Source organism: Vicugna pacos, chromosome 15 (genome assembly GCF_048564905.1).
Source record: "Vicugna pacos chromosome 15, VicPac4, whole genome shotgun sequence".
NCBI lineage: Eukaryota > Metazoa > Chordata > Mammalia > Artiodactyla > Camelidae > Vicugna > Vicugna pacos.
Window position 1 is genome coordinate 6,795,376 of NC_133001.1, and position 20,619 is coordinate 6,815,994.

Here is a 20,619-nt window from a genome sequence, read left to right on the forward strand (position 1 = left end):
TGCATTTGGTCTGCAGCTCTGTGTCTGGTCATGTCTGTCTCAGGGGATAGGGGTGTTGCCTGGTACTTCGGGAGAGAGGTTATCACTGCCACTAGACTGTCTCACAGGAGCAGGAGTGGGGGCACCTGGAAAGCTCTGCCTTGGCCCTGGGCACCCTCTACCTGGCCAGGGAGATTTGCTCCCGTTGGCTTATGCAGTACATCAGGGCTTGGGAGCATCAGCAGATACAAGACTTCCTAACCTTTCCCAAGAAATCACATGCTTGTCTTACTGTGACAGAACACTCCGAGCCATCCAGTTCCTCCTCCTACAGGCATGCAGTGCTTTGCTTCCCCCACCTTTCTTTTATTCAACACCTAGGATGCAATTACTGGGCAACTTCTGTACTTAGGTCAGGGCTTTGGAGGAAACATGAGAAAGAAAATACATAGCCTGTTTCCTAGGAGGGCAAAAATATGTTTGAGGCAAGAGTAACCACAGGAAGGGTAATTAACCTGCAAAGCAGCGTATTCAAAGTATGACAGAGGGAAAGGGTCAGAGGGAGGGCCAGCCCACCAGGGTTGGAGAGATCAGGGTGGGCTTCCTGTGGAGGCAGGACCTTGAATGACAGGTGAGGCATGGTGGGGCTGGGGGAGCTTCTGGGAGGGAAGGTGAGTGTGGTGGGGCTGGGCCAGGAGTGAGAGTGGAAGGGAGCCAGGCTGTCTCCTGTGTGCTTCCCTCAGCAAAATGGCCTTTCTTTACTTATTTATTTTGAGTAGTTCACCCAGTTCAAAATTCTGAAGGCGCAGAGGGTACACAGTGAAAGATCTCCCTCGCCCTGCCCTTGAGTCACCCAGCTCCTCTCTTCAGAGGCAGCCAACATTACCAGCTCTTGTGTAACTTTCGAAAGTTATTCCATGCTTTTAAAAGCTGATGCATGATAGATTTTCTTCTCCCCCTCCCTTTGCGTTTGCACGAGTGCAGCCTTCTGCTCACACACTGGTCTGTACCAGTGATCAGTCCGGCTTCCCTACCTAGGGAGGCTTCTGCTTGTCCCCACCTGTTACAGGCCCACTGCTCAGTTTTGTCCTCCATGACCCAGGCTCCTGGTTGGGTTGAATACATGGTTAGCAGCAAATTGGAGAGGGGAGTGTGCTTAAGTAGAAGTTCTCCCTTATTGCCCCATCTGCCAAAGACCCCCTGGGAGAGGTCAGCCGGCTGGTTTTCTCCTTTCACCTGGGCAGGGTCATTGCTCTTTGGTCCTGGGCCACCTCACTCTTTCGGGGCTGATGGCAGCCCATAAAAGGCCCTGACAGACAGTAAACCCAAATTTTTATGTGTCATTTGACCTACTTTCCAGAACGCTTTCTCAGCATCACCTCATTTCCTTCTTCCCTGAGGGCAGGCAGGGTGACCCCCATTTTTAATGATGTGGAGACTGGGGTCTCAGGAGGTGGAATGACCTGTCCAAGGTCACATGACTTGTCAGTGGCAGCCAGATTTCTGACCGCTAAGCCAGTGCTTTTTCCCTGCATTGTGTTTTCAGCTGCACAGACTTCCTGTTGCTGTGTGGTTAGACTTGTCTCCAAGCAGGCATGGATCCCTGTCCTCATCTGAGGCAAGCTGACAGTGGCGGGCCTTTACAGCAGGAGGAGAACGAGGACTGGCAAGAGATATTTGTGCCCAGGAGGGAGGGAGGATGGACCTGGCTGGATTCTGAGGTGAGCTGAGCAAGCCATGCCCACGGAGGCAGGGGGAGCTAGTGAAATGAGGTTCTGGGCTCCCAGGACTGTCAGTGCTGGACACGGAGCCAGAGTAGGGGATAAGAATCATCTGGCCTGCCCAGTAGAGGAGCACCTACGTACATAAAACAATTACTAACAGAGATAAAGTCGTAAATTGATGGGAATACAGTCATTGTTGGAGATTTTAACACCACATTAACATCACTAGACAGATCTTCCAGACAGAAAATAAATAAGGCAACAGAAATTAAATGATACAATAGAAAAATTAGATTTGGTGGGTATTTTCAGAGCATTACACCCACCAAAAATAGGATATACATTCTTTTCAAGTGCACATGGAACATTTTCTAGGATTGATCATGTACTTGGACACAAAAGAAGCCTCAACAATTTTAAGAAGTTAGAAATTATCTCAAGCATCTTTACTGACCACAATGCCATGAAACTAGAAATCAACTACAGAGGAACAAAGGAGAAAAAAAGGAAAGCATAGAGATTAAACCACATGCTATTTAAAAACCAATGGGTCAATGATAAAATCGAAGTTGAAATTAAAAAATACCTTGAGACAAATGAAAACACAACCACACAAAATTTATGGGACACAGCAAAGGCAGTGCTAAGAGGGAAGTGTATAGCGATACAGGTCTTCCTCAAAGAAGAAGAACAATCTCAAATAAACAATCTAACCCACCAGCTGAAAGAAGTAGTAAAAGAAGAGCAGAAAAACCCAAAAGCCAGCAGAAGGAAGGAAATAATAAAGATCAGGGAGGAAATAAATAAAATAAAGATTTAAAAAACAATAGAAAATATCAATCAAACCAAAAGCTGGTTTTTTGAAAAACAAAACAAAATCGACAAACCTCTGGCCAAACTCACAAAGAAGAAAAAAGAGAGAGCACAAATAAGCAAAATAAGAAAGGAAAATGGAGAAATTACAACAAATAACATAGAAATACAGAATATCATACGAGAATTTTATGAAAAACTATATGGAACCAAAATGGGTAACCTAGAGGAGATGGACAAGTTTCTGGAAACATACAGTCCACCAAGACTGAATCAAAAAGAAACTGACCACTTGAACAGACCGATCATTAGAAATGAGGTCGAATTAGTGATAAAAAAAACTCCCTACAAATAAAAGTCCAGGACCGGACGGCTTCACTGGGAAATTCTACCAAACATCCAAACAAAAACTCATACCAGTCCTTCTCAAACTCTTCCAAAGATTGAAAAGGAAGGAATACTCCCAAACTCATTCTATGAAGCCACCATCACCCTGATACCAAAACCAGGCAAAGACACCACCAAAAAAGAGAATTACAGACCAATATCACTGATGAACATAGATGCAAAAATCCCTTACCAAAATACTAGCAAATAGAATCCAGCAGCACATAAAAAAGATTATACATCATGATCAAGTGGGGTTCATCCCAGGGACACAAGGGTGGTTCAGTATATGCAAATCAATCATGTAATACATCACATCAACAAGAGAAAGGGCAAAAACCACATGATCATCTCAAAAGATGTAGAAAAAGCACTTGATAAAATTCAACACCCATTTATTATAAAAACTCTCACCAAAGTGGGTATAGAGGGGACATATCTCAACATAATGAAAGCTATATATGACAAACCTACAGCCAGCATAGTATTCAATGGTGAAAAATGCATAAGCTTCCCACTAAAATCTAGGACAAGACAAGGCTGCCCACTATCACCACTCCTATTCAACATAGTCTTGGAAGTCCTAGCCACAGCAATCAGGCAAGAGAGAGAAATAAAAGGGATCCAAATTGGAAAAGAAGAGGTAAAAGTGTCACTATATGCAAATGGCATGATACTATATATAGAAAACCCTAAAAGGTCCACACAAAAACTACTAGAAATAATCGAAGAATTCAGCAAGGTAGCAGGTTACAAGATTAATGTTCAAAAATCAGTTGCATTTCTTTACACCAACGATGAATCAACAGAAAAAGAAAGTAAAGAAACAATCCCCTTTAAGATAGCACCCAAAGTAATAAAATACCTAGGAATAAATCTAACCAAGGAGGTGAAAGACTTACACACGGAAAACTATAAACCATTGATGAAGGAAATTAAAGAAGACTTAAAAAAATGGAAAGATAACCCATGCTCCTGGATTGGAAAAATCAATATTGTTAAAATGGTCACACTGCCCAAGGCAATCTACAGATTTAATGCAACCCCTATCCAATTACCCAGGACATATTTCACAGAACTAGAACAAATCATAACAAAATTTATATGGAACCATCAAAGACCTAGAATTGCCAAAGCATTACTGAAGAAAAAGAAAGAGGCTGGAGGAATAACTTCAGACAATACTAAAGAGCTACAATAATCAAGACAGCATGGTATTGGTACAAAAACAGACATATCGACCAATGGGACAGAATAGAGAGCCCAGAAGTGAACGCACAAACTTTTGGTCAACTAATCTTCGACAAAGGAGGCAAGAATATACAGTGGAATAAAGACAGTCTCTTTAGCAAATGGTGTTGGGAAAACTGGACAGCAGCATGTAAATCAGTGAAGCTAGAACACTGCCTTACACCATACACAAAAAGCAACTCAAAATGGATCAAAGACTTAAACATAAGACAAGATAGAATAAACCTTCTAGAAGAAAACGTAGGCAAAACATTATCTGACATACATCTCAAAAATGTTCTCCTAGGGCAGTCTACCCAAGCAATAGAAATAAAAGCAAGAATAAACAAATGGGACCTAATTAAACTTACAGGCTTCTGCACAGCAAAGGAAACCAAAGCAAAACAAAATGCCAACCTGCGGAATGGGAGAAAATTTTTGCAAACGATGAAACCGATAAAGGCTTGATCTCCAGAATATAGAAGCAGCTCATACGACGTAATAAGAAAAAAAAAAAATCCAATCCAAAAATGGACAGAAGACAAGCAATTCTCCAAGGAAGAAATACAAATGATCAATAGGCACATGAAAATATGCTCAATATCACTAATTATCAGAGAAATGCAAATCAAAACTACAATGAGGTATCACCTCACACCAGTCAGAATGGCCATCATTCAAAAATCCACAAATGACAAATGCTGGAGAGGCTGTGGAGAAAAGGGAACCCTCCTACACTGCTGATGGGAATGCAGTTTTGTGCAGCCACTGTGGAAAACAGTATGGAGATTCCTCAAAAGACTAGGAATAGACTTACCATATGATCCAGGAATCCCGCTCCTGGGCATATATCCAGAAGGAACCCTACTTCAAAAAGACACCTGCACCCCAATGTTCACAGCAGCACTATTTACAATAGCCAAGACATGGAAACAGCCTAAATGTCCATCAACAGATGACTGGATAAAGAAGAAGTGGTATATTTATACAGTGGAATACTATTCAGCCATTAAAAAGTAACACCATTTGCAGCAACATGGATGTCCCTGGAGAATGTCATTCTAAGTGAAGTAAGCCAGAAAGAGAAAGAAAAATACCATATGAGAATCTAAAAAAAAAAAAAAAAGAACATAAATACAAAACAGAAACAACTCATAGACATAGAATACAAACTTGTGGTTGCCATGGGGGAGAGGGGTGGGAAGGGACAGACTGGGAGTTCAAAATTTGTAGATACTGACAGGCATATACAGAATAGATAAACAAGATTATACTGTATAGCACAGGGAAACATGTACAAGATCTTGTGGTAGCTCACAGCAAAAAAAAAATGTGACAATGAATATATGTATGTTCATGTATAACTGAAAAATCATGCTCTACACTGGAATTTGACACAACATTGTAAAATGACTATAACTCAATAAAAAATAGTTTAAAAAAAAAGAATCATCTGGCCTGATAAGAGGCACTGTCCTATCCTGCAGTGGTATCTGGCTTGCAGTTTTACTGTTGATACCAAATCAAAGGCAGGGTTAGGTTGTAGGTGTTGGGAGCCATAAGGGATTGGCCTGTAGCCCATCTCCTATCTGATGGTGTGAGAGGGGGACTGCTTGAGTGAGGGGTTTGGACCAGAGGGAAGGCATCTAGTTGGAAGAGCCTCTGGGGAAAAAGCTTTTCCAGCTGTCTCTCCAAACTCTGAATAGTAACAGTTTTAGCTGACATCTTTCCCTGCCCCTAACCGGCTTACTTTATCACCACCCCCCATCTTTTTACAGAGGTGGAATGGCTGGTCAAGAGCCATAAATGTCAGGTCCAGGGCTAGAACCTAGGTCTTCTGTTTCCAGTCCTCTGGGGTTTTTCCACTATTCTGTTAAAATCATTTTTTTTTCAAAGTTATTTTTGAGACTGAAGCTAAGCCCTGCCAGTGCCATCTCATTTATCCAGCAGGTGTTAGAAGGTGTTCCATATATCAGGCCCTGTCCCTGGGTCTTGGGGGGATGAAAGGCGATTAACCTTCCCTGCTGTCAGTAAGGACTGAGGGCCCAGGAGGAGTGGCTGCTGCAGGGGGCGCTCCCGGGCCCTCCTACCTGCCCCACTGCTCCTGCCCTAGTTTAGGCAATTGAAAAAAAAAAAATCTCCTCCTGACTGTTAGCATAGCCGCTACAGCTTTCTTATAAACCAGAATGCCAGTTTACTGATTTGTGGTAAGAAATAACTGTGAGGGCACAGGGAGCTGTCCGGGTCAGCCTGGCTGTGGGACCTGCCCTGGGTCGGCCAGCTCTGTGCCAGTCTCCTCTGCCTCACCCTCTCTGAGCCTTGCCCTGCCCTCCTGCACTCCTCCTGCAGCTCAGTGGCTATGGAATAAAGTCACAGCTCTTCAGCCTGATGTTTGGGGCAAACCCTTATGTGCTCCAAAGCACCGTTCTGCCATCTTCACCTATCCAGCCCTGGGCATCTTTGTATTCTGTTCCTCGCACCTGATGCGTCTCTTTACTGACCTCCTTGCCTCCCTCCTACCCACTGTTCAAGGCCTAGTATAAATGCCGCGTCCTTTACCACTGCTCCCCAGATCACCTCCCTCCTCCCGTTTAAACGTCCTGTACATTTTGTTTGTGCATTTTCGTGATGCTGATCACCTTCTTCTTTATCTATATGGCTGTCTTATTTCCTCACCAAGATATAAGCTTCTTGAGGACACTCCCTTTCTAGTTCGGGCAAATATTTGGGAAATGTTTTGATTCTGGCTGAGGCCTCCTCTCATTGGACGGGATTTCACTGGCAAGTTCCCTGTGCCTCTTAAGTTGTTGTGAGTGTCAGGCTGTCAGGATCTTATGTGCCAGGCCCTGAGTAGGAAGTCAGCACAAGGCTCAGGGATGCGACCAGGAGCAGGGCTTAGTCAAAGGACTGGGAGAAGAAGCCTGTGTCCTGGCTCAAGGCTACCCCCTGACCTCCCCTGGGCTACTGTTAGTCTCAGGTGGGACCAAAAGGAGAGCATAGCTGAGTCAGTGCTGCTGAAGGGCTTCAATACGTGTTTCCAGCCATCTCCAGCAGATATGGGGGATTTTGAAAGAACATAACCGTGAGGCCTGTATCATACACACAAAATCGGTAGTTCCCTAATAATCATCCAGTCGATATCCAGTCCATATTCAAATTCCTCTGATACCAGAACTCTCTCTTCATAGGTGATTTGTTGAGCCAGGATCCAAACAGGGCTCCCTCCCGTACTGGGCCTGGTTGTTAGGTCTCCCGGGGTAACAGTTCCTGCCTTGAGGGTGTGGAGAAAAGGGAACCCTCCTACACTGTTGGTGGGAATGTAGTTTGGTGCAGCTATTATGGAAAACAGTATGGAGGTTCCTCAAAAAAACTGAAAATAGACTTACCCTATGATCCAGCAATCCCACTCCTGGGCATATATCTAGAGGGAATTCGAAAAGATACATGCACCCCATTGTTCATAGCAGAACTATTTACAACAGCCAAGACATGGAAGCAACCTAGTGTTTGTCAGCAGATAACTGGTGAAGAAGTTGTGGTACACACACACACACACACACACACACACACACACACTAGAATACTACTCAGCCAGAAAAAAGAATAAAATAATGCCATTTGTAGCAACATGGATGGACCTGGAGATCGTCATTCTAAGTGAAGTAAGCCAGAAAGAGAAAGAAAAGTACCATATCATGTCACTCATATGTGGAATCTAAAAAAAGAAAAAAGAAGACACTAATAAACTCATCTACAAAACAGAAACAGACTCACAGACATAGAAAACAAACTTATGGTTACCAGGGAAAAGGGGGTAGAAAGGGATAAATTTGGGCATTTGAGATTTGCAAATATTAACTATTATATGTATGTTTATATAAATAAATAAAAAACAAATTTCTCTGTATATCACAGGAAACTGTATTCAATATCTTGTAATAACCTTTAATGAGAAAGAATATGAAAGTGAATACACACACACACACACGACTGGGACATTGTGCTTTACACCAGAAATTGACATATTGTAACTGACTGTATACTTCAATTAAAAAAAAAACCAAAGAACATTTCCCTCCTTCTTTGTTTTATACACTTACCTGATGAAGGAGCTGGGTCACTTGTCCTTCAGAATATCCCACTTTGTGGCTGATGGGTTTCTCATGGTGCCCTTCACCCTAATTCTCCAGCCCCCGAGTGCTAGTTGTTGGATCTGGAAGGCCTGCTCCCCAGGCCCTGCCTCCTGCAGGGAGGAGTCCTTCTGCCTGGGGAGGTGCACCTGCTGCATCTCAGCTTCAGTGAGGTTGAGATTGGCAGCAGGTTCTGGACTGTTAGTCTGGCCCAGCCGTTGTGAAGTTCTCCATTCAGCCTTTCTCCTGATGGTTTTAGTATCGATGATTGTCGCCTAGGTCTCCAGTTCTGTTCTTTGTCAGCAGGAATCTGGCGTAAGGAAGAGTTTTCTACAGAGGAGTGGCGGGATGGCGCAGTTCACTCGGGAATAGCAGGAATGCCGATTCTTTGTTGTTATTTTTCAACTTGTGACAACCTTCAAATTAGAAATCCACCCTGCCCCATGACAGCATGCCTGACACCAGTCATTTACGTGGCAGGAGTTTCCTGCCAAAGCAGAAATTGCAGGGCTTCGTGAGCCTGGGGAAGGGGGACAGGGTGAAATATGTCTGAAGGTACATGATTTAAAATACACAGCACTGCTTGAAGTGGCTGATAGCTGGCCTGGAGGAGCAGGCTGTTACGTCCATAAGAATGTTATGGACAGATGTCTTGGCATTTTCTCCAACGTCTGCTTTTTGAGTTGCGTGTCTTCTCCCCTCTGGAACACTGCAGCCCCCCATTTGTACTAACTCCCTAGGGAAGCTCAGCGGGGAGAGTGAGGAGTGGAAGGGGAACTGGATCAGTATGTCTTTCCTTCAGGCTGCTGCTTCACTTTCCCTTCTAGAAGATTCTCCAGCCAGTACATTGGGCAGCATGACTATCTTCTTAGGTCCTCTTGGCCTCATTTGTCTTGGGGTGAGTTTCGATTCCTGCCACTGTCAGCATTGCGGGCCCCTTATCCCCAGCATAGTGGTGGCTGTTCCCTAGCCTGGGGTAAGGCCTGTCTCTGAGGAGGCCAGGCTGGCGGCTGCAGCCTGGAGAGGGAAGCTGCAGACCTGGTGGGCTGTAGCCGTGGCAGGTGAGGCTCAGGTGAGGACCAGCGTGGGGAGAGTGGAGGTTGTGGTGCTGGGGACACGAGCACAACACGCTCCGGGAGCTGCCTGCTCGCTGGCTGGCAGGTGCACGGGGCTGTTTTTGTTTCTCTGGAGTCACCTTCATTGGCATGCAGGGTGTTTGAGGGTCAGACTGAGCACTGTGGCGTGACGCTTGGGAGCCTCAGGGCCTTTGGCCAGTTTCTTGCCCCTTACCAGGCCCTGGCAAGGCCGTCTCATACCCCAGTGGGACACGAGGTGCAGTATCTGTCCTCTGCTTTGAGAGCTCAGCCTGGGTGCCGTGCGTTGGGACACGAAGGGGAAGACCTGCCCTTCTGCTTCCTGGTGCCCTCCTCCCTCCTCCAGGGCAGGTGTCTTCGCCCTTTTCCTGCCCTGGACCACTGGGTATCTGGTGAGGCCTGTGGACCCCTTCTCAGAACCAGGTCTTTAAATATATAAGCTTACAAAGTACACCAGTGATACTGAAGCACATTTATCAATGTATTAAAACATCTGCTAAGGGGACATGTGCTTCGTTACTGTATTAAATAAAGCCATCCGGTGGTGGTCCAATACAGGTATCCCCTGCTTTTCAAAAGTTCGCTTGACACCACTTCGCTTTTACGAAAGACCCACATTCGTACCTGTTTTCACTAATCGAAAGAAATCTGCAGAGGATTTTTGCTTTTACAAAAAGAGGGAAAAATAGTGCTCAGCATGTTTTGCGACGGGCCTGATAGAGGCAGCGCATCCCAGGCCGTGAGAGTGGCACCGCCCAGCTCCGTCTCCGGGAACTGCACTCAGCATCTCACACCAAGCCCCCGCCTCAGCTTTGACTTGTCTGTGAGCATCTGTGCTTTAGCTCGATTTGTTTTGTACGTCCGTTAGCAAGATGTGTCCAAAGGCAATTGCTTCTTCACTTGATGCCATTTCAGCTGATGAAAGGTTTCTTAGGAACTCACTGCTTTTGGATGGCGGGGGAAACCTGTAACTTTAAAGTTCAAAGTAGTAATGAGTGTAAACAATATTTTGCGACATCTGCACAACTGTGATGTGATAAGAAAATACCTGGTTTCTCTTGGTGACACATTCATAGGCCCTGCTACTATACTACTGCTGTTGCAAAAATTCATAATTGGAAGAAATGCTAAATTCCAGTTAGAGATTAGGAGAAATGAAGATGTAATTTTTCTCCTGTTTAACACATATCCCCTGCTTTAGAGAGCTTCCTTGGCTGAGCGGGGACATCGGGGTTTCTGGGCTTGTGTGTGTGTGTGTGTGTGTGTGTGTGTGTTGTACTTGCAAAGGGAGGCAGTCCAGCGCAGTGATCAAGGTCGGGGGCTACAGAGACAGGGAGCCTGAGTTCAAATCCTGTTCCCCTATATACTAAAAATAAGTGTGTGACTTAACCAGCAGACTTCTCTGCACCCTAGTGTTTGCACCCGCAAAAATACATAAGAGCTGACACGTGAGTGGCGCTTTCTGTGTGCTAAGCCCTATTCTTAGTGCTCCGCACAAAATTTGGTTAGTCATCAGAGTGGTCTTGGGAGGGGAGCGGACATCCGTCACCCCCATTTTGTAGATAGGTACAGAAGTGCGTGGAGAGATCGGGGGACCCACCGAGGTCACACAGCCGGCATGTGATGGCCTGGGGTTTCATCAGGCAGCCTGGCTCGAGCCCAGGCTGGTAGCCATCCTCAGGGTCTGCCTCCTATACCTGCCTCACAGGGCTGCTGAGAGGATTGGTAGGATCTGGTTTGGTGTGCTGAGTGCCTAGTATAGGGCCTGCACACAGTGAGCGCTAAATTAGAGAGCTGTTAATGGTGATAAGATCAGGGACCTAGTGATGGGCTGGAGTGGGATCAACACCGACCTCCGTTCAGGAGGCGAGCACTTCCTGGATCTGGTTGGTGCCTTCTCTCAGGGAAGTTCATGAGATTCTTAGCTCAGAAATGGGGAATGAAGGCTTCAGGGTTAAAGAAGGTCCCATTTTGGAACTGTCCATCCCCATGAAGCCTGTTACGTGGTCCTTCTCAGAAGGCCCTTGTTGGGAACAGGGCGCAGGGGGCACCTTCTTTGGTCTGGGTGCCCCTTGTCTGATGGTTAAGACCTGTGGGTTTGCGGTGATACAAATATTACACAGTTGTTCAGTTGTGACAAACGAGTTCCTAGGTTAATTCCTAGATTATTTTGTTAGTTCATTGAACAGATATTTGAATGTCCACTATTTGAGGTCTGGTGATGCAGAGATGAGCAGAATAAAGTTGCTGCTTGTAGAGCAGGGGAAGACAGACATCAAACAGCCATGTATATGTACATCATTCACTTTGTGGGTTACATCCACACGTGTGCATCTCAGGTAGTATTAAGTATGCTGAAGAGAAAGAGGTAAAGCATGGATGGCAGGGAGGCAGGTAAGCAGGGAATTGCGATGCTCAGCAGGGAGTTAGTGGTGGACTGTACTGTAGGGTGACAGTGGTGAGATGGGTTGCATTCTGGATATAATTTGTAGGTAGAGCTAACAGAGTTCAAAGTTTGGATGTGGTGTGGTGAGGGGAGAAAGACAAGGATGTTTCCTGGGTTTGGGGTCTGAAGTAAATGATGTGTGGAGGCTCAGGAACCGGCACCGTTAATTTGGGTCATAAGCTGAAATCTGGACTGAGAATGTTACCGAACCAAACTCCAGTCTGCTTACCCAACATGCAGCAAAGCCTGTCTACCGACACCACGTTGTGGTAAAGGGAAGTGCGGTGTTTATTTCCAGGGCACCACGCAAGCTCATGCTCAGAAGACCTGAACTCCCTGGTGGCTTTCAGGCAAGGGTTTTAAAGACAGTGTTAGGGGAGAGGGTTGCAGGATGCCTGCTCAGCTTGTGGACCTTCTGGTCGGTTCGTGGTGAAGTAACAGGGTGATTCAGGAGTCTCAGTCATCAGCCTTCTGGTTCCAGACAGTCTGGGGTCTGCGTGCTTGTGGCCAGCGCGTAGTCACCGTCCTCTGCTAGTTTGGAGGGCGGAGGGCTTACTAGCTTCTGTAGAACAGCTCAGAGATATGCATCAGATTGTTGTTTTTATTCCTTCAGGAGGAACTCAGAGTCCTGTGGGTCTGTTCTAATCATTAACTGCTTGAGTCTGCTATTTGGAACTCAGGGAAGGCCTGGGAGACTAAAGCCATTTTCTTCTAATAACAAGAAACAGGGAACATGGAGGGGCTTTTGTACCCAGGAAGGCCCCTCAGGGTCCTGCTTGGTTTCAGTTTCCTGCTCTCTTTGATACTCCTCGATCCTAAGGTGAGCAGGGATGGGGCAAGGAAGGGAATAAGGTTTCGGATAGAGAGATTAATTATGAACTTGGCAGGGGACCTCAGTTTTGGGGTGACTTGGTTTCAATAAGAATTGGAGACAAGTCAGCTGGGCCTGGGCCTGGGCCTGTGGCTGTCACGGCCCCCACCGCCCCCAGTGTGGCAGGAGCCACCCTGGCACTTACATGTGTGTGTTTGACACCTGCCCTAGGTCGGCTCTCCCAGAGTGGCGAGCTTCTCCAGTGATGCTGCATGGCAACTGTCAGCCCGGCTCTGTTTACTGAGAAGCGGGTGGGGAGCTGGGTACGTTGGGCCTGGGAGCCCCACCAGCAGGAATAACTAGGGCTATAATCTTGGTAACAAGTGAGGCAGCTACCACCCCTCACCTCCAACCCCATCATTTCACCTTTGTCCTCTGCCGCTACAGAGGGTGGGGAGGGGTCCAGCAGGGGAGGAGGCTGAGGGCTGAGTCCTAAGTCCACACTGGGCCTGATGGACTTTGTCAGGCCGAGGGAGCTTGGGGGAGGTTTGGTTGCTGAGCAAGGGCCCTTTTAGAGCTTTTCTGTGGTTCTGCCCCCTGCCCCCCACCCCATCACCCCAGCCCAGGAAGTCTGGGTGCTGATGGCTCCTGGAGGAGGCTGGGCTGCTCTCAGACATGGTTTTAATGGCCTGGTGACAGACCAGAACCCCAAGGCTCCCTTCAGGGCTCTGTCCTTCTGGGGTTGTGCTGACCCTTTGAAGGGGGTTCTGGTCTTCACACCCCAGCTCTGTGCCTCTTCAGGCCTCAGTGCTGTACTCGAGACCTTTTCCAGCCTTTGTCCTTTCAGAGTGGCTGGAGGCCCAAGGTTTGCATTCAGCTTAATGAGAAATGCTGCCCCTTGAAGGTTAAGGACATAGGCTGGGAGTTAGGCACCTCCAAGTTCAAGTTCTGGCTGTATCACTTACTAGCTGTGTGACCTTGGGCAAGTCACAAACCTCTGTAACTTAGTTGCCTCATCTACAGAATGAGAATAATGGATCTTGTCTCCTGGACCATGTGGATGGTAAAAGAGACCCAGGGTCTGGCACACAGAGAGCATGCAGTCAGGCTAGCTCTGCTGGTCCTCTAGCCCTGGTCACTTGTATACCCCTGCTCAGGTGTGGTCCACAGGCCAGCAGCAGCATGAGCATCTCCCGGAAGCCGGGTGGAAATGGAGCTTCTCAGGCCCACGTGCACCCATCACATCAGAATATGCATTTTAACCAGACTCAGAGATCCTTTTGTACTTTGCAATTTGAGAAGCACTGATATATGTCACTTCTGAAGAGCAGCGTTTATACCTCTCACATGCAAGAAATTTTCTCTTACTGCTCCTTTCCTGATGGTGTCCATCATGTCTTGGCTGCAGTCATGCCTGGGACAAGGCCCAGATCATGATCATCTTTGTCAAAGCCCGTGTTTCCTGAGCACGAGCTCCCTGGGCCTTGGACAGTTCAGGTGCCCAGCCAGCGCAGGAGTTGAGGTGGGTGCGATGCAGGTGGAGCAGTTCAGTACCTGCAGTGAAGGATGTGCGGGTTGGTGATTTACATGCTGTAGGGGCTGAGGAGCCCCGGCTTTGAGAACTGAGCAGGTGTCAGGGGAATGGTATCGGGGCAGGATCACTGCCCTTCCTCCTTTCCGGGTGAGAGCCATTTCGGAAGTAGTTCCGTGGAGGCCGTGTTCATTTTAGCACTCTTTATTTATAGAAAGTACTTAATGCCCGCCCCTCCCCCATGCGTGTGTTCCTCTGATAAACAGTCTCCTCCTGGGGAAGGGATGAGTGTTTCTCCGGTCAGTCCTTTCAGAAGAGCAGGACTTGGGAAGGCAAGCCTTCGCTGGGCAGGGGAGAGACGCAGCTTTCTTCTGGGTACCGCCTGAGTGTCCTTGACGATGCACCCAGGTGGAGGGAAGGTTGGTCTCTGATCCGTGAGGTGATGCAGAGCAGGCAGGGGACATCTTACTGTGGTTCTCACACTGGGTCTGGTGACTTCAGTCACCTGAGGAAGGACTCCCCTCCGCCTGAAAGTATAGATTTCCAGGCCTGACCCTTCTAATTCAGCAGGTTTTAGGTGGTGTCCTTGGTAGGGGAAGGTATAAAAGAAACCCCACACTGATGCGTGCAGGTGCAGGTGCCACAGCTGTAGAGCTCTGAAGACGAGAACTCTGCCTGTGAGCTGCCATCCGGATGTGTTTTGAGGCCGTGGTCAACTCCTGATTGGTTTCGGCCAGGTCTCAGCTGTGGATGGGAGTGACAGGCCTTTGTCCGGGAGCTGTTGGTTGCGTGGCTTTGCCATCTCAGCCTGTGTGGGTCACACTTCTGGGAGAAGTCCTGCCCTGGTTGAGTCCTAGGGGCTCTCAAGTGCCTGGCAGGGTCCAGTCAGTCATGTCCTGGACCAACAGGGAGATGGATGGCAACAGTGACTGGGGGTCCAGAGGCAGGTCACCGCCCTTCTCAGCCTCACTCTGCTCTGGATGAGGGAATCTCAGAAAATGTTGAGGAAAGTCTTTTCTTTTCCCTCCCGGCCTCCCTGAAGAGCAGGTTCAGAGAAAGAACCCCAGTTTCCCTGGGGAGAGCGGGAGAAGCAGAGGTGACTTTATAGGGGAGGGGGTTGGGAAGGGCAGGGGACAAGGATCCTTTGTGCCGAGGACCTGAGCCTCAGCCTGGGCTAGTGATGCATCCTTCTTCATCGAGAGGCTGGAGGGAGAGGCACGCAGCCCGTTCTGTGACTCAGGCAACTGAGGGGATAAGATCGGAACAGGAATTTTCTTTTGTCTCTTTGTCCTCTTACGACAGTAATATATGCTCCTTATAAAAAATTCAAACAGGACAAAAATAGACAATGTAGGAAGTGACAGTTCCCTGCAACCTCACCCCCAGAGATCAGCACTGTCAGTGCTGTGGTGTGTGGAGCGCTCCCGGCTGGGGCTGAGGGCCCTGGGCTTTCTGCCCCCGTGCAGGATGTCTGCGCTTGCTGATTCCCGTTGCTCTGGGCTTTGTGGATCTGGGGCTGGAGGCCATACGTTTCTCTTCTGCCTCTCCTCCCAGGACCTTTCTGTGCTAAATGGGTCCCACTCCAGGTCTGGGCAAAGTGACCTGGCCTTGAAAGAGTTAGAAGGATCAGGCCCAGGGTGGGCATTGGGTTGAGAAAGCAGGATGTGAGGATGCTGATGCTAGCTGGTTCATCTTGCTATTAAACGTCCCCACATGCCCCAGACACATCCTCACACACCACACACATCAGTGTGTCTTAGCTCTCTTCTCTGCTCACTCCTCTCCCCACCCCGCCTCCCCCATCTCCCCCTGCACCTGCTTATTATGAGAGCACGGGAGGACTTCCTTTCAAGGTGGCGGAGTAGAAGGGGCTGGAGCGCACCTCCTCTCACAGACACACCAAGACCACGACTAACTGCAGAACAACTAGCAATAAAAAATACTGGAAACTACCAGGATCTTCTGTATGAGAGCATGGAGACACACCCCCTCTGAGCTGGCCCTCCGCCCTCCCTGCTTATGTCACCGTCTGTCCTGACCCAGCCTTTGCAGGGGATGGTCTCTCAGGTTTGGGAAGGAAAACCAACAGCCCAGCCCAGGCTCACAGCCATCAAGGGGTCACCAAGGAGAGGTCAGGCGCATAGCCCACGATGGGCACCCATGATGGGCACACAGAGGGTTAGTCATGATGGACTTTTTCAAAGAAGTGCAATTGGAAGTGCCCCCAAGAAGACTTTTTTTTTAAGGTTACACCACCTTGCAGTGACTTAATTCTGGACATTGGGATGTATAGGGTCTTTTCACACAGGTCTCCCTCTCCCAGCCTCTTTTATATCCATGAGGAGCTCAGGGAGCTGGTGCTGTGGGGTGGGCAGATCTTAGGTGGGAGATGACCGCCACGGCCCTGACTGACACGTGTGGGATGTGGTACAGTGTGCAGTGTTTGTGTGTGTGTGGTGTGGGTGCTGTGTGTGTGCCATGCGTGTGTGCACTTAGGGACTTTGAGCCCTTTGGTGACCAATTTGACCATCTCCACCAGGCTTTATTCCACATTCATGCTTGATTGGCTGGATCTAGAATTCTGTGCTAGAAAGCTTCTCCCTCAGAATTTTGAAGGCATGACTCCGCATGGTGCCCAGTGTTGCTAACAAGGACCTGATGCTAGGGGTATTCTAATCCCTGAATGTATGAACCTGTGTCCCCTCTGTGGGAGCCGTTTTGTGTCCTGAAACCTCGGTGATGCCCGTTGGGTGGGTCTTCCTGCGTTCGTTGTGCTCGTGGGCCCTTCTGTGCTGGTGCTGGTGTCCTTCAGTTCAGCAAACTTTCTCGTGTTCTTTCTTTGATAGTTTCTTGCTCATTGTGTTCTCTGTGCACACTGTCTCTTCTTCTTTTTTACTTAATAGAGTTCATTTTTTAGAGCAATTTTAGGTTTACAGAAAAATGAGTGGAAAGTACAGAGAGCTCCCATATTACTCCCTCACACCTGCTCCTGCTCTGGTTCCCTCTGTTATTAACACCGGACATGAGTGTGATACATTTGTTATAATTGATGAGCCAATATCGATGCATTATTATTAATTAGAGTCTCCTTCCTGGCTGCTTGTTCTTGGATGAGTTACTTTACACTGAGCTTTGGCCTCCTGATCTGTAAAATCCAAGTAGCGTGTCAGACCTCCCAGGCTTGTGGGGTGTAAATGGAAGTGAGATGAGAACCCCTGCGCTCCTTTGTAACACACGGTGCGTGCTCACAGATGAATGAGTGCCCTTCCCCGTCCCTGGGTCTCTTGCTTAAGGCCCCTTTATGCTGTCATTTCTGCTCCTCCCATCTTGCAGAGGTGTACCTCGTAGGGCTTGGGGTGAGTCATTGAGTGAGTGAAGTGTGTGTGTGTATATGCAGTAATGCTCCTGTGTTCCTGGCCCTGGTCCCCGGGGTGAGCTGTTCTTTCCTGGGCTCACTGGTGGCTCAGAGCAGGGCTTTGGCTGGGACTAGCCAGAGGAGATGATGTAAACAGGGGAAAATGTGGGTAGGTGTGTCTGCAGATCTGAGGCCTGGAGTCGTAGGAGTCCCTCGCAGACCCAGCCTTGCCCTTCTGGGCCTCAGAGTTTCAGGTGTAGGGGGCTTGGGGTGGGGGAGGTCTCTGAGCTCCAGGGAAGGTGCCAGGGTGAGAGGGTGGCATGGCCGCCCTGCCTGGGAGTGCCAAGGAGCTTCCCCTCTCAGGATGTGGTTTCCTCCATCATGGAAAAAAGTTGTGGGTAGTTTCTGAGCCATTCCTATGGCCTAGAAGGCAGGGTCTGTGTCAGAGCAGGAGCCTTCGGGGAGAGGCAGTCATGGCTCCCAAAGCAGGGAGGGGCTCTGGGAGGTGCCTGTGACCGGACCCCCCACCTCTACCCCTGCAGGTGGTACAAGCTGCACTCGAAGTCGGGCAAGAAGGAGAAGGAGCGCGGAGAGATCCAGGTCACCATCCAGTTCACGCACAACAACCTCAGCGCCAGCATGTTCGACCTGTCCGTGAAGGACAAGCCACGGTCCCCCTTCAGCAAGATCAAGGACAAGATGAAGGGCAAGAAGAAGTTTGATCTGGAATCCGCCTCCGCCATCCTCCCGAGCAGCGCCCTCGAGGACCCCGAGCTGGGCAGCCTGGGCAAGATGGGCAAAGCCAAAGGCTTCTTCCTGCGGAACAAGCTGCGGAAGTCCTCCCTGACCCAGTCCAACACCTCGCTGGGCTCGGACAGCACCCTGTCCTCGGCCAGCGGGAGCCTGGCCTACCAGGGCCCCGGTGCCGAGCTCCTCACGCGCTCGCCCAGCCGCAGCAGCTGGCTGTCCTCCGAAGGGGGTGAGCCCGCGACGGGCCATGCCTCCCTGGGGCGGGGCGGGCGGCCTCTCCCCTCCAGGTGTGGGGAGGGCTGGCCAGGAAGCCGGGCTCTCTTCAGGCGCTAACTCCTAACTGCACGTGTGCTTCCTTTCCAGGCAGGGACTCTGTGCAGTCCCCCAAGCTGCTCACCCACAAAAGGACCTACAGCGACGAGGCCAGCCAGATGCGAGCCACTGCTCCGCGGGCCCTTCTTGATCTTCAGGGCCACCTCAATGGGGCCTCCCGCTCCTCCCTCTGTGTCAATGGGAGCCACATTTACAACGAGGAGCCCCAGGGCCCCCCGCGGCACCGCAGCTCCATCTCGGGCCCATTTCCACCCTCCAGTTCCCTGCACAGTGTCTCTTCCCGGCCCTCCGAGGAGGGGCCGCGGTCTGCAGATGACTCCTGGGGCAGGGGCAGCCGCTGCACCAGCAGCTCAGAGGCGGTGCCTGGACAGGAGGAGCTGAGCTCTCAGGCCAAAGTGTTGGCTGTTGGGGCCAGCCGCTCTACAGAGGAGGCGGGGGCCTGGCCCGCAGAGGGGAAGCCAGTGCAGGTCGCCACACCCATGGTGGCCTCCTCTGAGGCTGCGTCGGAGAAGGAGGGAGCCCGGAAGGAGGAGCGGAAGCCTCGGATGGGCCTTTTCCACCATCACCACCAGGGGCTGAGTCGGAGTGAGATGGGGCGCCGAGGCTCTCTAGGGGAGAAGGGAGGTCCCAGTCTGGGGGCCTCCCCCCACCACTCGTCCAGTGGGGAGGAAAAGGCCAAAAGTAGCTGGTTTGGCTTGAGAGAAGCCAAGGAACCAACTCAGAAACCCAGGTATGTCCTTGGCAAGACCGGCTTTGATCTTTGGGAAGGATGCTGGGGTGTTTGCACTGAACCCTGGGGCAGGGAGGATGGAGCAGACGGGCCCTTGGGCAGGCTGCTGGGGCTCTGGCTTTGCATGGTTGAGCGGGGGAACCCTGCCTCTCTAAGCCAAGGCTTGTCTGCACGTGGACACAGGTGAGTTGCAAGGGCACAGAGGCCTGAGGGTCCTGCAGGCCTCACTTCCTGAGTTGGCACACCCATCCCCTGAGGGAGGGGGAGGAATAGAAGAAAAGCAGAAAAGGCCATTTGTATGAATTCTTTGCTTCCCAACCTCCACCTCTTGCCCACTGGCCTCAAGGTCGTTAAGCTTTGGCAGGTGGAGAGCTGGGGACAGGAGACTCATCCCAGACTTCCCCCACCCTCTCTGAAGCTACATGGCTTCCCACCAGCTCTCCCCGCTGGCTCTGTGCCCTCTTCTGTCTGAGAGATGGGAGTTGAGTAACTGATGCACCCACCCCCCGGCCCACACACTCACCCCTGGTTGCACCCCTGGTTGCTCCCCTGGCCTGGCCAGAGGCTGTGGGCAGCTCCTCTGAAATCTATAACCCCCGTCTCTGTCCTTGGAGGCTCTTGTGACTCTCGTGTCGCTCGGTCTTGGGTGGCAGGTGCTGATGATGGCTGCTGCGTTGTGAATATTGCTGAGTCGCATCCAGGAGAGGGAGGTGGGAGTCATTCAGCCTCGGCCCTGGGCAGAACCCCTAACCCCCACTCTGGCCCTCTGGCCTCTTCCTAACTCACAGCCAGCAGAGGCTGCTGCATTGTCCAGCAGGGCCCAGGGAGGGGCTCTGGGCCTCAGCCAAGAGCAGGTGTCCCCCTGCCCCAAGGGCCTGGGGCCAGCCCTGGAAGGAGTATCTGTGACACCCCCCGCTGATGTGGCAAGGGCAGCTGTCTCCATTCTCTCAGCAAGCCTGCCCCTCCCCCTCAGTGGATATATGGGCTGGAGATGGGGTAGGAAGACTGGGCACAGTGGTAAAAGGGTCAAGAGAGAGGGCAGAGGGAGGGGCTCTAAACCTCTTCCCCAGCAGAGGGGAGAGGACTTCTGAAGTCCTGGTTCTTCTCTTTCCCTGTGAAGTTCTGAGTTTGCCCAGAGGAGCAGGGAGAGAAATGTAGGGATGTTCTAGATTTGGGCCATGGCCAGCTGGCAGCCCTCCGTATAGCCTCACAGACATGGAGGGTCAGTCTCTGGGTGATGCCTCCCCTGCTTAGGAGTGGCTTTTGTCCCTACTGCCTAGCCCCTACTCACCGGAGCCCAGGGGAG

General features: G+C 49.9%; 1 protein-coding gene across 3 annotated transcripts in view; it reads left to right on the top strand.

Annotated features, from left to right (window-relative positions):
• The window catches only part of RAB11FIP5 (RAB11 family interacting protein 5), a 39,324-nt gene that overhangs the window by 6,465 nt on the left and 12,240 nt on the right, over positions 1 to 20,619 (top strand). For all 3 annotated transcript variants that reach the window (XM_072937545.1, XM_031676509.2, XM_015237073.3), the window contains exons 2-3: positions 18,043 to 18,479; positions 18,614 to 19,313. In XM_072937545.1, the coding sequence (XP_072793646.1) occupies positions 18,043 to 18,479; positions 18,614 to 19,313 (1,137 nt within the window). The remainder of the gene's footprint in view (positions 1 to 18,042; positions 18,480 to 18,613; positions 19,314 to 20,619) is intronic.